At 39.8% G+C, this 17,540-nt stretch overlaps 1 protein-coding gene and 1 long non-coding RNA gene across 5 annotated transcripts in view; one reads left to right on the forward strand and one right to left on the reverse strand.

The window, feature by feature from the left end:
- AKAP6 (A-kinase anchoring protein 6) overlaps positions 1-17,540 on the forward strand; it is a 272,762-nt gene that overhangs the window by 103,301 nt on the left and 151,921 nt on the right. For all 4 annotated transcript variants that reach the window (XM_042047594.1, XM_042047595.1, XM_042047593.1 and 1 more), the window contains exon 5: positions 10,362-10,484. In XM_042047594.1, coding sequence (XP_041903528.1) covers positions 10,362-10,484 — 123 coding nt within the window. The remainder of the gene's footprint in view (positions 1-10,361; positions 10,485-17,540) is intronic.
- LOC121673831 lies at positions 5,120-7,533 on the reverse strand. The gene is made up of 3 exons (XR_006019326.1): positions 7,102-7,533; positions 5,937-5,999; positions 5,120-5,402 (listed from the first exon to the last, which is right to left on the reverse strand). It is a non-coding gene; the product is annotated as an uncharacterized LOC121673831 (long non-coding RNA).

Genomic DNA, 17,540 nt, shown 5'->3' on the forward strand with positions numbered 1-17,540 from the left:
GTTTCTGACTGTTCCACTTTTAACTCTCAGAGCTTCTGCCTGCCTGTTTTATTGCCTAAGGCCCAAAGAATGTCACACTTTTTTGTTTAAACTAACTCTAAATACCTATCTTTCCTTTTCCTTTTATTTCCTCCTCCTCCATTTTCCTCCCTGCATATGCCTCATTTCCTTATATTCTGTTTATTCTATTTCTGTCTCATTTTCAGCGCTCTTGTTATCCTTCAACTCATGTGTTTCTCCTTTCTGCTGCTTGTACTATCCACTCCATAGTTTCAATACTGTTTCCTCAGGAGCCTTTTTCCAGTCAACCCCAACAATTCAGCCAGACTCAGAATGCTGAACGAGTTGAGTGCTAGAAATATTTTAATACAGATTCACAGTGTAGAGGTTTTCTGATAAAAGCCGTGACTGATTAGAACAGTGGAAAGCATTTGCTTCTTTAGCCGATACCTGTGTGCCTGCATAAGCCAGTGGGGGTGAAGCTTGCCTGTGGACAGGGATGGGTTTTGGTCAGTGTCCCTCCCACTCATCCCGGCGGCTCAGCGGCGCTGGCAGGCGGCACTCGCTGCGTCCACCAGAGGGCTCATGCCCACTGCCCCACCTTGAAAATAGCTGGGAGTCAAAGTAGTGGGCATGATAACTTAGGAGGCAGATAAGCAGAATTACTGTCTGTCATTCAGGATGTGAATGCATATGTAAGATTTTTCCACACCAAGAAGGATGTGCTCATTTACTTAGTCCCTGGGAGTTCTTTGAACCTCACACTGCTTTTTAGGTACTGCACCCATATTTTCTCAGCCTGTCCTCAATCCTCACCTTAATGAATGTAGGAAGCCTAAAACATTGTCTGGCTCTGTTCCAGAGCATTACATCTCAGGTGAGATGCATGGCCACGTCAGCATGAGGAGAGGCCAGCAGCCGTTGCCATCAGAGCAGATGGCATCTCTGGAGGTTTACAACCAGCCCATACTGCTGTTCATTTTATACCAGAGGATTCCTTAAATGACAGAAGAATCAGAGGTTCTTGTCCTTCTGCTTCCTTCTCTCTGCCAGTCCCCCCTGCTCTTCAACCCATTCAAAGTCACAATGACACTGGCTTTTCCTCTGCTGCTGTATTGTATTCCTATGCACAGCTCTCTTGGCCTCAGGGCTACATGGTTCTCCCCAGCATTGTCTTTCCAGCCCATGGATTTTGTTTCTGTGATTCTGGGTGTTCACTGATCCTTCAAAAGGCCAGGGGAAATGTTACCAGCGGTGTTGGAAGTTTCTCTGCTAATCTAAGAATACACATCTCAGGAACAGGGTTCAGGAAGCATTTGGCTTAGTTTTCCCGTATTTATCTTTGCTCCACAGTGAATCTGCTGGTACTTAGAAGATCCCTTTTTTAGATCTTGCAAGTTTCAAACAGCAGTAAAGGCCTTGTGATAGTACTTTAAAGGGAGAGTAGATCTTCACCTTGAGCCAAAGGTAAGACAAAGTATACAGTAAAGAAAGAATTATGTTTGTAGCATCATGGAAAAGTTTAAGTATCTACAGAGATACATTAAGGAATTATTTTTAATATTCAGGTTAGCATAACCTGCTCTTTGTCTAGAAGCAGAAACAAAGTCAATAATCCCATTGGGGCAGTGAACTTTCTATTGCACAATTGGATGCACTGTCTTCAAATATAGCCCTTTATAATGGGTTAAAAAGTAACAGTTCACATGTTTCTCTTCACTTTTCATGCTTTTAAAGCAAATTCTATCTTTATGGTTCTCGCTCTTTTACCTAGAAGGCTTTAGGAAACTGAGAAATTAAAAATCTTTTTTGCTATTCCTGCTCTAGTAAGAATACAGTATGGAAAAATAGCTTGGACTCTAAACCAGGAAAAATAATGAGCCAGTGACCATCTTGCGGTTATGGAACAGAAAGTTCCATAACCATATAATTCATGGCCAATTCAATAGATGCCCATTAAGGAAAATGCATTTAATAATAATTTCTGTGTGTGATAGTTGGGCACAAAGCCTAGAGGGGGCACTCATGAAAGATTTGTATAATTCAACAGTCTTTAAAATTCTTAACTAGACAGTACATAGTAGAATTTGTTTTATCTTTATATGGATGTCCACTAAGATAAGTATTTGATCTTTATCTTTTACCAGTTTGGAGGGAGCATTTAAGGCACACATTCTCATAAACTGGGGTTATTGAGTAAATGTGGCACTTTAGGAGAAAGCCACCAAGTTCTATTTCTGAATAGTTTGTGAATATATCCTGAACCGCATGTTAAGTATTTCCATCCTACTGATGTGTTTGGTCAGTTGTATGTTTCTGTGAGGTCACTGCCTGTCACAGAATCTTGACAATATCACACAAAGAATATTTTCCATTGTGGCATCTTGATTCCTTGGGGATCCCTAACATCTGTATTGCTAATGGTTTTATTGTTGCCTCTGGCTCTACCTCCAATTAAATTGACCGTGGCAGTTTGTTGCAGCCTCATCCTCTTGAGTACCTGGATTTCTTTGACTTACCTTTGCCTATGAAGAAAGTGCACTTTTATCCTTTTGAAAATAAAGTCCATGGGCAGGAATGTGTTCCTCCTGAGACTAATATGCAAGTCCTTTTGTGGTTAGACAAAGGGTTTTCTTAATGTATTCTGTGATAGAAGTGCCCTAAGAGCCAGCCCATCCTTGTACACAGACACCTCTGTGAGCTCAGTCTTTTTGTAAATTGGGAACAAACTTTACAACACTGTCTGCTTGCAACAAAATTGGGCATTCATTTTTAAGCACACAGCCTCATAACCAATTCTTTTAAGAAGAGAACTCCCTTTGTGCAATAAAAGGGAAGGTAGAGAGAGAAAAAAGGTCTGGGGTAGTGATTTAATAAGCACTGCTGTCTGGTGCTTCCACACTGAGGCTTGTGGAACAGAGTAGACCTTCCACCATCACACTTAGCTATCATGGCAGATAATTTTAGTATGTTTGCATTTAATGGTTTGGTGCATTGCTTTAATTCTGATTTTAATCTTACTTTAGGTCATTAGAAGGTCTTTGTACTTTTAGAAATGCAAGGACCAGAAGTGTCTTAAGTATAAGCCAGCATACATGTAAAATGAAAATGTAAGACTAATAAATTGAGTGGTGTTAAAACTGTATAGCTTAAAATTACAAGCCAAAAAGCTGAAATAAATTTGCTACCTGTGCCACATATGCACAATAAATATGGGATTTTCTTTCCTTAAAATGGAAACCCAAAATTTGATCTAGGATGAGTACCACAATACTTTTCATAATGGTGCTAGTTGGCTGCAGTTGCTTTCTCTCTTTCATGGCATAATTTTGCAAAATTAATTTTGGTATATGCACTTCCTTAAGTACGTATATCCAAATTCCCCATCTAAAGGAATCCCATATCAAAAATCTACTAAAACCATCTAAGATGCTGCGGCTTTTAGTGTATCAACCACAATTTTAAAAAAATTGTATGTTTCTAAATTCTAGTTTTTGGTAACTCTAAATGTGCTTTCGGAGTAAAGCTCAAAACTACAGAACTGGGCTTTGGTTTACTTCCATTCTAAATGTGGTCTAATAAAAGCTGGACTTGTAAAGTGATAGCTGCAGCTGAGATAGAAACTTCCTCTTTTCCCATTCCATTCAATTAATGAAAGCTGAACTTCAAAGTCTAAATGAGATCATTTGAAGTGCTAAAATTATTGAACACCAGAACTGTTTACTTTCCTATCTGACCAAAAAAAAAAAAAAAGAGAGAGCTTGTAATGTAAAAGTAAAATTAAACCACTGAAATGAAGCTAGGAAACTTTAAAAGTTCTAGTGCAAGAAGTGGTGTTAACCTAGCTGTGAGGCATTCGTGCATAGTTTTAAGTGACTCACTTAATAGCCAACACATTTTTTTCATGACTGTGATAGCAAAAGCTTTTCTGGGAGGTCTTAGTTGTGTGCTGCTCAGAAAATTGCAACCCAATGAGAAAATGTCTGAGCAACACCCCTGACAAGCATGCAAATATGCAAAGAGCCTTTCTATAGTCTCATAAGCACTTATGTTATCAGTAGCTTTCTAGTTATCAGAAGTTTTTTAGTTGGTCAACTCTGTGTTATTTTACTATTTTATTATAGGCAGCCTATAATATTTCTCCTGGGCTCTACTTTCTCTGTTTAGACCAGGTGCATTGGCTGTGCAACCAAGTCCAGGAGCATAGCTATGACCAGCAGATACCAAAACCTGCTTGATTGACTTATTTGATGGCAGTAACATCATCGTTGGGTCTGTTACTGCAAACTAGGAAGTGGAAAGTTAATGGATATAAATTTCTAAAAGAGGATGGATGGTCTTTGGCCAGAGATGGGGTGAGCTTCTGAAATTCAATAGGAAAGCATAGGAGGGGGACTGTGGAAGCTGGAGAAATATAGGGAGTGAGGAAATCCTGGTCCATGCCAAGAGGCAGTAGTGGAGTGCGGGTAATGAGCAGTGAGGTGTGCTGAACAGCCATCATGATTAGGGAGGAATATCTAAACACAGACCATCAAACAGGAAAAAGTGATGAAGTTAGGTACAAACTGCTTGGTTGCCAAAGACTACCTATTTCTGTGTTCATTAAAAGTATTCAATTTTTATGATGTACATTTGGGATAGACAGAACACGCACAGTCCTATCAAATGTAATGAATTGCATGTGAGATTTCTTCATCTGTCCACCTCTGTAGCCCTCACCCTCATGCTCCAGGGTTTCTTGTACTGGCAGCACGGCACTGCAGCTGCTTTCCTGCTCCGTTATCCCATATACCAGAAAAAACCAGGCTGCCTAAACCAAGATCCTTTGTGCAGCTGTACTGGGTGTAAGGAGCCCTGCAGCCCTGTGCAGCAGGTGGACAATACAAGATCTGTATCTTTCATATGCCATTATATTTAACAGACCAAGGGTAGGAGGCACAATTCCAGGCACATCCTTCCTCAGCCCAATGTCCATGCATGCCTTTGGCCTCTGACCTGATCCATCCCTGCCCTCTTTGCATGACTTGGCAAGTGAATTCTCATTCTTGTGATTAAAAAAATTTGAGAATTCTGGTCATTAATAAAGAAGTCTCAAGATATTTTGTTAAATTCCATCAAATTTATTTTTAATATTTCAGTTAATTAATTAATTCCTTAGTTGTACAGAACAATTGAATTAAGTATATTTTAATTCTATAAGATAATTGAGAAGACACACTGAGTTAAGCTTCCCCCCCCCCCCCCAACTTAGAACTGTCTTTTTCATTCTTATCTATCCAGAGAAAATAGAATTAGACCACAAAAACCCCCAACTTTGTGCCAAATTTCAAATTATGCCATTTTTGTTCTAGCTTTTTTTCTGGGTTGTGTGATCAGGACTTTCTTCTTCCCCCTTGGAGAATCTGTAAAATTGTCATGAAACAAAATGGAAAGCTGAAGGTTTTAAAGGTCAACGTTTAAAAATTTCCCATGTGGGGTATGGCTTTATCATTATCTGCAAACTTTACTACAGAAGCAGCTACAAATCATCCAATAACAAACAGAAACATTTGTTTCTGTACTAAGCACTGTAAACTAAGAATAACTTTATGCAGTAGGAGCTCAACTTTTTTTGTCTAGCTTGCTAGCACAGTGCAAAACTATTATATTTGCAAAACTGAACCAGCTGGTGTAAAGGCAGAGACTGGATTATACTGGTACATCTTTTTTACTGTTCTGTTCCCTTCTATTCTCCCTGAGGAATTAATGTACAGTAATTTTTAGCTTCGATGTAGCCAGCTATGAGTTTTCAACTTCCAAGAAGTTTTGATGGAAGATACAATATTTTAACTTCCTGTTAATTTCTACTAAAGTACAAGTCGGGTAGATTTTACAGTATTTTTATTGTAGCGTGATACTCTTTAGATCAGACCCTTAAACAGGAAAAATCAGCATACCTTCACTGAAGTTTATACCTGTTGAAACTTTTTCCCATCTTGAAAATGATGAAGAAAACATATCTAGAGAAAGAAAAACATAGTCTTAATTAGAAAAAGCAGAAAGGTAAGAAGCTTCTATAAAGGGATGTTAAGTGTTTTCGTGGGTATCTTATTAAGTGAAGAGAAAAAAAATGTCCTGTGTTGGTTAGAATTTGTCATCCTATGAATTTATTTATTTCCCTGAGTATTCCTGGATTTGGATTTAGGATTGCCTATTAAGCTTTGTCCTTTGTTTTAATATAATTTATCTTGTAATCTGGTTTTAAACCATAGTTTCAGCTCTGTGAGAGTCTCACAATAGATTTTCTGCATTGTAAGACAATATTTTCTGCATTATTTTTTAGAACTGGTTTTGTCTAAACCTTTTATTTAAAATGTATATCCTGGGAAACATTCGAGATGATAAGAAGAGGAACTGTTCTAATCCTGTTTGCGTCCCTGATGACACGTAAATCACTAATTGTGCTCTAGTTAACTGGGCCATCTTGATTACACAGAAATGGCTCCGTGTTGGTCAATCCGCGGAGGGGCAGTGCCCCGTCAGTCAGGTATAAGTTATGTTTTGGACTTCCTCTGTGTTGTGAGCCTTGAGGGGATTAAAGACTCGGATCTATAGGTATGACAGGGCTGCATGGACCACCGATACCGCTCCTTCTCTAAGTGTGGGAAAGCAGGCGGCGTTGTTCGTGCCTTTGGCTGCCCAGCCTAGCCGGGCCCGCCGGGCAGGCTCGCTCGTGCCAGAGCTCGGCTAAAGCTGGCGGCGAGCACTGGCCTCAGCCTCAGAGCCTCTGGGTAACTGCGCCTTGGCAACGAGCCAGGGACGAGCAGAGGCCGCTCCGCATCCGGCCGGGCCCGTAACTCCCGCGCCGCTGCGCTCGGGGATCCTTGCACAGGGCTCAGTTCCCGAGCCGGAGCTGCTCCCTCGCAGGCAGGGGGAGCCGCGGAGCTGGCGGCTGGGTGATAAAGGCGGCTCCCTCCCTTCCCGCTGGCATCAGGCTATTCAAATAAATAGGATGGAATCCTGGGCACTGCTGTGAAAAAGAAAACCCCGGGGCATTGTTTCGATCACTAATTCAGGGCGAATGAAGTAGGACCTGCATTGCTGGGATTTGATCTCACGTACAATTTGAGATACAAGTAATTTTCTATTTCGAACGCTCTCTAGTAGCTGAAACCGGACCGTCTATAATTTGTGCTCCGGTGTGCGCAGCGGGGTGTCCCTTCGGTGGTGTCCTGGCGCTGGTGTCGCGGCGGTGCTGTGCTGTCCCGGCGGTGCTGTCCCGGCGGTGCTGTCCCCGCGGTGCTGTCCCCGCGGTGCTGTCCCGGCGGTGCTGTCCCCGCGGTGCTGTCCTGGCGCTGGTGTCCCGGCGGTGTTGTCCCGGCGGTGCTGTCCCCGCGGTGCTGTCCCGGCGGTGCTGTCCTGGCGCTGGTGTCCCGGCGGTGCTGTCCCCGCGGTGCTGTCCCCGCGGTGCTGTCCCCGCGGTGCTGTCCCCGCGGTGCTGTCCCCGCGGTGCTGTCCCCGCGGTGCTGTCCCGGCGCCGGCAGGTGGCGCTGTGGGCCCAGGCACGGCGCGCGGGCGGGCGCGCGGCGCTCCCTCAGCCGGCGGCCCGAGCGGCCCGTGCCGCCCTGCCCTTCCCGCGGCCCGCGCTCCGCTGCGCTCGGCTGCTACAGATGTGCGCCTGTGAATGGTTTCAATAAAATTTTATAGCCGTCATTTGAAAAATGGTAGGATTATTGTGATTTGTGCAGCCTGGCAGAAGAGAACCCGCCGGGGCTGGCCGCGGCCGCTGCTCCCCCTGCCGCGGGCTCCCCTCGGGCACCATGTCCCCCGCCGCGGTCCCAACGTGCCAGGTGGCACTGAAGCTTCCAGCTTTTTTTTCTCTTTTCTTTTCTTTTCTTTTCTTTTCTTTTCTTTTCTTTTCTTTTCTTTTCTTTTCTTTTCTTTTCTTTTTTCTCTTCTCTTCTCTTCTCTTCTCTTCTCTTCTCTTCTCTTCTCTTCTCTTTTCCTTTCTTTTTTTTTCTTCTTTTTCTTTTTCTTTTTTTCTTTCTTTTTCTTTTTTCTTTTCTTGCTCAGATGACGTGTCTCATCGTGATTCTGTAGGAGACTGTCTCTGTGTTTTTTGTCCAGGCCCCCAGACGAGCCCCCAGGCTTTTCCTGCTCCGCACTGGGGCCCGAAGCCCACCTGGCCTGGGCAGCGAGGGGACACCCGAGGCTGATGGAACTGGACGCTTGCGAGTGTCTGAGCACCTGCGTGAAGTAGCAGACATTACAACACAGGCACGTTTTGTGAGAGGGCAGAAGTAACTCCGTGGCTAATAGTTGCTTTTTATACTGCTGCAAGCCTTCAGTGTTTCCAAGTACCCTTTTGAAGGCATACAGACATTGAGTACTGCAGGCAGATGTTATACGTGTCTGTCTCCGTAAAATACATGATGCATATACAAGCGGGAGCCTTTTTTCTTTTTTTTCTTTTTTTTCTTTTTTCTTTTTGCTTACCATATCACCTTGTCTCTCAAGGACAGCACATTGCTAAAATGCAGGCAGAGATTTATTGGAGGGACAAGAAGGACTTTACTCCTCCTGCTCCTCTCCTCCTCAGCTCACGTCTCCCACTTCTCTGCCAGTCTGGCATCTCTTATGCTGCACTGTGAGCTGGAAGAAAGTAAGCAATGGAGCAAGGATAACACCTTGCCCCTGCCCATGTCCGCAGATAGCCTGCTGTTGGGAGATGTAGTTGCCTTCATAACTTGCCCCAGAATAAGGGCATGTTGTCTCAGTCACCATAGCCACTGGGTTGCTTTCCTTGTCTTTCTTCCCCCTCTCTGGAATGTCCTGAAAAATAGCCTACAATGAAACCTGCACAATAACAGTTTTCTTCCTTATAATGGTTTGATATACAGTGGATTCCACGAATATAGATAGCAATAGTCTCCTTATCCTGAGGTCTTGTGGGGACTCACATAAAAAATTTTAATTCCTCCGAGTGCTGAAGTGGGTGCTGTCATGCCTGCAGTATACACTACAGCTTCCTGCCAGACTCTAGCTTTGGTTTAGAAGCACTGCTGCTTCACCTGGGAGCCAAGTGTTGGTTGCTGGACCCTGATTCTTGGCAGTGCTGGGCCAAAATGACTCTTCTACGATGAATTTTGAAGGAAGTGTGGTTCTGCTTGGCCTGGGTTATTACCACTGCACTTTACGTAGCCCAGTTGTGCACCTACTGCTCAGACTGCTGTCTCTATCTTGTTTAGAATTCGAATTTCATGGGCAACTTTGGAGAAGAGTATTTGAGGTCCTGAGACACTCAGGAATCTTTAAAAGTTCTATGCTTAGTTTGCTTTTAGCTATCTGAATGGTCTAATAATTAGCAGAAATAATTTAATAGATAGAGGGGTGACAGTGAGGTACTGAGTGTGTTTACTGAGTTATCCAACTGGAAACTAAAATTCTCACTATGCTGGAAATTCATAGGTAATGGCTAATAATATAAACAGTATTAGACCTAACTTAATCTAGTCTTATAATGCTTGTAATAGATGCACATTCCTCTTCAGAGTTAATTTTCAGGCTGCTTATAAACATCACGGTCAGTTTATTCCATTTACTCTCTTGCTTTGTGGTGGATAAGACTTTGGTAAAATTATCTGTACTCAGTATGTGCCTATAGAATCATCCAATCATGTAAATTCAGGGGCACTATTTTTAATCAGACAATATAATTGGTACTAATCTTGAAATAAATGGTGCTCCTGAGAAGCAGGAGCTCCTGTCTTCTCCGGAGCACCATCTGTGTGGCTCATATGCAATCAGCAATATTTATATTAAATGCTATATATTCTGCCTCATCTACTGTTTGATTTCCTCTCTCTGAGTCTCATGCTATGAACCAAAACAGGAATCACAACACCCAAGTTCTGACAAGTAATTTTTTCCCTCGATCTGCTATGTATACCTTGTTCATGCAGCTTTGTTCAGTCCTTTTGTCAACATTCAGTGTGCATAGTACACCCAGTCTGCCCAGTGCAAGGTGTTTAGCTCAATTTTCTTTATAATTTCTGTGAAGCTTTTTATATATCTCCCTCATATCTTCTGAAACTTTGCTGTTTTCTCTATTTCATCACAGTCATGGGGATCCAACATTTTCTTGTCCCGAAATACCACATTAGGTTAACCCCAGAAACACTGTTCTGCTACTCAGATACCAGAAGACCACTCTCTAATTGTTTTGGTTGGTTGGTTGGTTGTTAGTTTTAGGTTGTAAGAAGCAAAATTTTGCTCTTTTGTCTAAAAAAAAGAATATAATAAAATTGAGCATATATTTTTCACATTGCCATTTTGCTAACAAATGTGCTTTTCTTGTTCTTTCTTTTTTCTTACATGGTAAGGGGTTTGTAAGCAAGCTGGATGAATTCATTCACTGGTTAAATGAAGCCATGGAAACAACAGAGAATTGGACTCCTCCTAAAGCAGATACAGACAGCCTTAAACTGTACCTGGAGACACACTTGGTAGGACAAGATTATACTATGATTGCTATCAGTAATTGAAGTGTTTTGCTGTGCTTTTTATTTGATTATTATTTTTTAATTACTAGTGTGCATCTATATTTTAATGTGAAATTTGCAGCACTGCAGTTTATTTTAATGAAAATACCAACAAATTATTTTCTGCACTTGAAATATGTACTGATAACTTTGTAAAAATTAAATTAAAAGGCAGAATTACATTACAATTGAGAGTTTATGTCCAAACTGAAAGGGAAGACAATAGCAAGAGGAGAGAAGATATTTTTTTCTGCTGATCTTGCTAGGATATTTACTACAGTGTAACATTAATGAAAGTCTTATTAGTGAGGAACTCTTATTCTATCTCCCACAGTTTTAACATAGCACAGTGTCATTTAAATAAAATATTTGGAATATTTATTTTAGTTATTTTACTTGATGTGCATTTCTGTCATTTAATTAATACAGATTTTATACTGCAGGCAGAAAAGAGAGCTCAATGGGTAGATATTTTAACAGGTAAACTACGGGACAAAAAACTGCTCTAGCTGGTAAAAGGAAAATAAAAAAAGTACGGAAAACTAAACTAAGAAATTTCCTCTCTTTCTACCAAAATCTTAGGTTCTTGCCAGTACAAAATGGAATAAAACATGGTGATAACGCTACTCTGAGCCAATGACCTAGACACCCCAGCTATATGAAACAGTACATTAGCTGAGCCCACATCAGATCATCAACCCCCAAAGCTCAGTCTCATTTCCAGTCTCTGATAATCTTATGGTAGAAAATTATTTGACAGTCCCAGGAAGTCACGTGATGCATTACAGGAAAAAATGCCATCTTAATCCCTACCATAATAGTGGAGTGACCATTATTAAATTAATTAAGTATACATCAAACACATATACAATTAGAACCAAATTGAAAGCTGTCATCAGGATTTCAGCTATACAGAAAGCTCTTGTGGCTTTTGTTCTTAAACATTTCTGTTGTAGTAGTGCCTACAGGCAATCACTGTATTAAGTGCCCATTGTGGTAGTCTATCAAATGCAGTATGAAGACGCTTCATTTTTCCTTATTTTGCAGGTTTTGGGTTTTGTGGCAGAGTTCAGATTTTTGCCTTGCCTTCTGCACACACTTAGTCCCATGATTCCCACTGTATTTACAGGTGCTCTGAAGACGCAGAGCACATTGTGAAGTCAGACCTCAGAAAAGGCATTGGTCAGTTCAATTTGTTTTCCTTGTACACTGCAACATGAGACTTTTGATGAGAAGTTTTTATGAGTAGAATCACAATTTTCACTCTTGAATGGATAAAAAGAAACATATTACAGGTAACAGCTAAATCACCAGGCTGAGAAACTCTCACAGTCAGTTTCTTTTTCCCTTTCTTCCATGGGAAGGAGCACAGTAGCTCATTTACGGGCAAATTACTTCCAACTTCGCCATGTGGTTCTTGGGGAGGTGAGGCCAAACCCATCTATACCAGACTGGAATGTGGAACAGTAGCTCAGAGGCAGCTCCATCATTGCTAGAGGTAGTCCAAATAAATGGGTATGTGAGCACCTGTACATCACTTTCCCCTGTCAGTACTTAGGTCCCAGCTGCACTCTGTGTATCTAGGGTAGAAAATCCTCATATACTTCAGGATCACGATGTTATGAAACAAGTTGGGGATTTTTTTACTCCACTGCAGAAATAAAATATCTAAAGAATGCTTCAGTTTCCATTTGATAATATTATAATCATTTTATGGCATCTATGGCCAGTGAAAAACCCACTGAATAACCTGAAAAAACATAGCTGAGTTTTGTTTTTTGAATTTCAGAAAATGTATGCTATCATACTAGTTTCTACACAGCAGAAAATACAGAGCATTTTTGTAGCATGGAAGATAGTTATTTGTATTAACTAGATTGTCAGCTTTTCAGTGGCTTTTATCTGTCAGACATCCTAATCTGTGTTTAAACAGAAGTATATGAACTTCAATTCATGTTAAGCTCACTGTTGAAATTTCCCTTAGTAGAGCATTGTAAGGCAATGGTGATCATGGTTTGTGTGAGGGACTTCTCATTTTCTTCTTTTGCCTGTCAGGTTATACATGTCAGACTCACCTAAGATATGCTGAAGTACAGGACTTAGAACATTACAAGATTAGGTTCCAGACTTGTGGGTTTATAATACAGACACTGGTAGTAAACTAGCTGGGAAAACAAAGAAAATATCTTGGTTCTTTCCCATGTACTGCATCTACACCAGCATGTCTTATAACTGTTTCCTCACTGATGCAAGTTTTCTCATCACAGAATGTGTGAAAACTCGGTGTAGATAAGTGTTTTTATTAGTAGAGACATGTCCTTAGCCTTTGGCACAAGTTATCAATTTCATGAATTGTGATACTGTTTTCTTCGAAATACATTTGTTGTGATGACAAAATCAGTGCCATAAAGAGAGAATATTTTGCATTTATGAATGAAATCTCTTCTGTCAAAATTTAAGAAAAGAAAATACCAGAAGAAAGAAAACAGAAAGAATGTACTTGTTCCCTTTTTTATTGGTTGGGAAAAGTCCTGCAGAGGTGACAAGGACAAGTTTGTGAACATACTCCAAATTTTTCAGTACTTAAAATTGTAGGCTACCACTCAGCCTTGCTTTTCTTCATCTTTGACATTTCAAGAAATGGTGTGGCACAGACATGTAAATAGAGTGTGTTTAAAAAAAAAGGCATCACAAGAAACCTACGGCATCAACTAATGAAAATCTTTGCATAAAGTAATGCTCACATGAAGAGTCAAATCTCTTGAACAGGACAGCAATACAAATCTCTATTACAAGTGTCATAGCATGACATCAGCTTAAATTGGTACAATTCCCCAAACAATTGTTCTTGTTGATTCTTATACTCGGCCAGCCAATACTGTCCACAAGGATGTTAATCAACACTTTGAAGCACATGAATAGTGTTTGTCAATTGCTCTTGGCTCAGCAAGAGCTGCCTGCAGAGGCATCTCAGCAAGCCTCTGAAGGTCCCACCTGGACAGCTCCTGAAACAGTGAAGCACACTGTGGTGAAGGTGGAAGGCAGCCTCTCCTCAATTTGGTCTGGTTTTCCTAATTATCTCATTTGCACAGAGACTAGCTGGAGAGTTCCTGAACCACCAAGGGAATTCACAACTAAATGCCCTGTGTGTGGACACAGGCACAGGCCTGATACCCAAATATGCCACAATTATAATGATGAATTGTAAGACATACCAGAATTTCATTCTTAAATCACAGTTACTACTTAAACTCCATAGATTTTGCCATGATGAGAAACCATACAGTTTTCTAGAGAGTATGACTTTTTTCTACAAATTGAAAGGTAGTCTACACCTTGAATGTGTGCTGAAATAGACAATCTTCATCTTAGAAAACAGTTTCCTTGCAAATTTTAAAGCTCAGTTCCCTAATGTTCTGCAGAACAAAAGTTGCTATATGCTTCATTTTAGATAACATCAAAACACAAATCTATAAATGAAAATGCTCTCAGAGATCCCTGGAATAGTGACTGAAATTATTCTTTCAATTTTACAAGTCTTCACAACTCAGTAATGTTGGTTAAACTGATTTGGGAGCTGTGTGCTTCCCATTCATATGGAAGAGCTGACATGGAGCAGCCACCCCTTGAACATCTGGCACTCTGCAGGCAGCCATCCAAGCCAGCAGATGTCGAAAACACTAATATGTTTTCATAAAACAGGCGTGTTTTTCAGCACAAATCTACTTTTCCACAAAGGCCTCAGTCAGTCCTACTAGAGAAAAAGTGAAGCAGTTTTTTATTTTTTTTAACAATTAGGTTAAAATCAGTTCCCAATGAAAAGATAGCTTCATTTACCTTACCAAAAAGGAACTTCTGAAAATGGTTTCTGATTCACTTTATCTTTTGTATCTCTCCTTTTCTGTTATGCTGATTCTTGCCCATTGGCACCCTGATCAAAATCAGCTGCTAGGAGACTCTAAGCATAGACTTGGTGGTATGCAAATCAGTTTTCATCAAAAACAGTATCCTGAAGGCAGCTTATGAGCTAAAAGCATCTGTCTAGGTGGTACTGCTGTGCTTGTGAAACCAAGCAGACTTTCTAACCAGCTTGACAAATAAGAATTCACCACGTATCTCTTGACCATTTTAGTTTGCTAAAAAAGATGTTTAACTTTATCCCTGGCCTGATAAGGTACATTGTTTTAGCACAGTAAAGAAGTAAGCTAGCTACTGTGAAGAACTGCTGAGGAAAAGATTTAGACAAAAGGCACTATATATATTTTCTGAGGCCCAGAAATTTTAATTCTGTAGTCTTAAATTTTTCCTTTATTGTTAACACAGCACTTTGTTTTCTTGTTGCTGCAGAACTCCTGCTTGGGCACTCTAGTGTGGGTGCTCTTAGGTAATTTGTACTAAGCCATTTCTGTGTATAGAGTCATACTTAGGGCTAGCGAGCACAAGAATTTTAAATGGGGTCCTGCAAATGATAAATATATTTTACACTTATTTAGGTGCACCAGTTTAAATACTTCTTGCATTATTAGTAGATGTCGGCAAACAATATATTTTCAGTAGACATGAAAATAATTAAGGTAAAGTCTTCTTAGAAATTTTGAATTAGTAATCAAGCACTTTGTCCATTTTTGTCCAGTAAGACTGTCCTAATAGTCTCCTCCTTGAAAAAAATTAATTGTTCACACCAGGGTTATTTGCTTCTTGTTTTTTTTAGGCAAAAATATATCATCTGTTTAGTTGAAAATAGAATAGCAAATATTGTTCTATAAAAACTACAAGTGGTGAGGATTGCATGTAGTTATTGCAGTATAAAGTGTGTTTTGGATATGCTGATTATTTCCATGAATGGTAATTTCTTAGTTTTATTTTCAGATCCCTGTCAGTAATATTTACTCCAATTTAGTCACAAGCTTTGTGCCACATTAAAATCCTTTTAGCCCAGAATTGGTTTATTATATTAACCTTCTCTGTCACCATATTTATTTTACTTGTTAGAGTCTTAAAAATATCATAGAGCAAGCATCATTAGTATTTCAAAACAAGTTAGACAAGTTGATTCACACTAGCACTTACTTTCCTTCTGTATATAAAGTTTAGGTGTCGTCTCCATTCAGAACCAAATTCTTCTGAAGATACAGGGGGCTTGAGTTTTATTATCTAAGGAGAAATGAAATAATTTTTCTGTCTCCTTTATAAATGTTTCTGGCCACATCATGGCTCAGCACTTCCTGAGGTGTAAACAGCAAATGCTTTCATACAGAAAATAGATTGTATTTTCACATTTAAGAAATTGTGTTGGTGAAGTAATGATGCCTCAGTGATATTTCATAATACCTGATTGTCTGTTTGTAACAAGGCTGCTATGTCTGAAAAAAAAGATCATTCTCATCTCCCTGGAAAATCTCATTTTCTGAAAAATGTCAGTTTAGAGAAGTATTAAATATCTCTTCTTATTGAAAATAAGGTTAAATACACATACCTTGGGCTAATCTACTGACTGTCTTTGTGGTAGCAGTGGTAACAGTAATTTTGTTAAAGGTATTAAAGCCTCTGAAATGGCTAAGTTATGTATTATACTTTTGCTATATGGGAATTTCCAATGTTCAGGGCAGCTAATATAGATAATTTTCTCAAAATATAGAATATTTTCTGCAGGATGATGGTGCTAAAGATTGAGAACCCTGAGTGGCCTAATCTTTTGTGTCTCTAAGGACTTTGATTTGAATTTGTTTAGCCTATTGCTAGTTTGAATTCTTAAATTTTATGGGTTTTTTTTTAATCTTGAAAGGCATTTTGGGTATGCATGGGTTCCTGAATGTATATCCTTTTATATAGGAAACAGTCTGCAGAACATACTAATAAGGGATGTAGACTAAACTCAGCACATTTCACAGGCAAATGAAATTATTTAATAGGAAGTAAGACAGCAAACTTAAACAAACAGAATACATGTATATTGTCAGTTTTGACTATTATTCAGCTTTTAAAATCTGTAAACCAAATAACCTTCATGTAAACTTTTCTGTTTCTTGAGTTGAAGTGTAGGAAATATTGCTGTCATTTTAATACACTTGGCTATACCTGTATTATAGTCTGAATCCAGAGAATGTACTGTTGCTAGTTGTGGGGAAAAATAGAGATTTCTAAACTGTTTGGACTGTTCTTCAAATTTAAACAACATTTTTTGGTGACTAAAGAAAAATAAAAGCAGGCATATAAGAAAGAAAATCTGGGTGTATTACCTTGCTAATTACAGCACTGCTATCCTGACCAATACAAAAATACTGCACTTGATCTAAAGAGGTTTCCCATAAGGTCATGCAATGAAGAAAAGCTGACACAAATCTTTTCTTTGTAAGGAGAAGGAGTGGGGCATGTTTATGGTCCTAGTAGCACAGACGTAGATCTATTGCGGCTGAGATCTGTGATTACTGTATGTGTTTTTAATGAAGGAAAGGAATGTCCCTTTACTGTTTTCCTGTACACATAGTCCCACTCCAGAGGTTTATTTTGTGCAAGCCTGTAGAACAAGAAATAGTTTCTTTGTAATTTTCCCAGATACTTAATACTCTTAAGAGTACTAGTTTTTTTCTAACCTTTCAAATTTGTAGATACCTACCCTTGTGTAGGTATTTTGTACAGCTGCAAATTTAAAAAAAAAAATAAAAAAAATTGCATGTACTTTGGTTTTTGATTGGTTCAAACCTTCCCAGGACAGTCTTTGCTACCCCGTCCAGATTTACACAGTTTTGCATAGGAAGGGGATAGGACTCCATAATAAAATGTAGCTCTGCTGGGCCTACCTGTAACATATTGGTTCTTAACTAGCGTCATGGAGAGCTGTCCCAGCTTTTCTAGTTCTGAGTGCTGCAGTCATCTCTGGACAGAGCAGGCATTAAACCAGAGGCAGAGCATATTAGGGTGTCATCCAAAAATATCTTTGCTCCTTCTACTGATGAAAAAGGGAAGTTGTAATGTCCAAAATCTGAACTCTCTCAGTTGTGAGGATTTTGAAGTCTTGTA

Source organism: Corvus kubaryi, unplaced genomic scaffold (assembly GCF_017639235.1).
Source record: "Corvus kubaryi isolate FWS band 111438036 unplaced genomic scaffold, C.kubaryi_AGA036_p1.0 66, whole genome shotgun sequence".
NCBI lineage: Eukaryota > Metazoa > Chordata > Aves > Passeriformes > Corvidae > Corvus > Corvus kubaryi.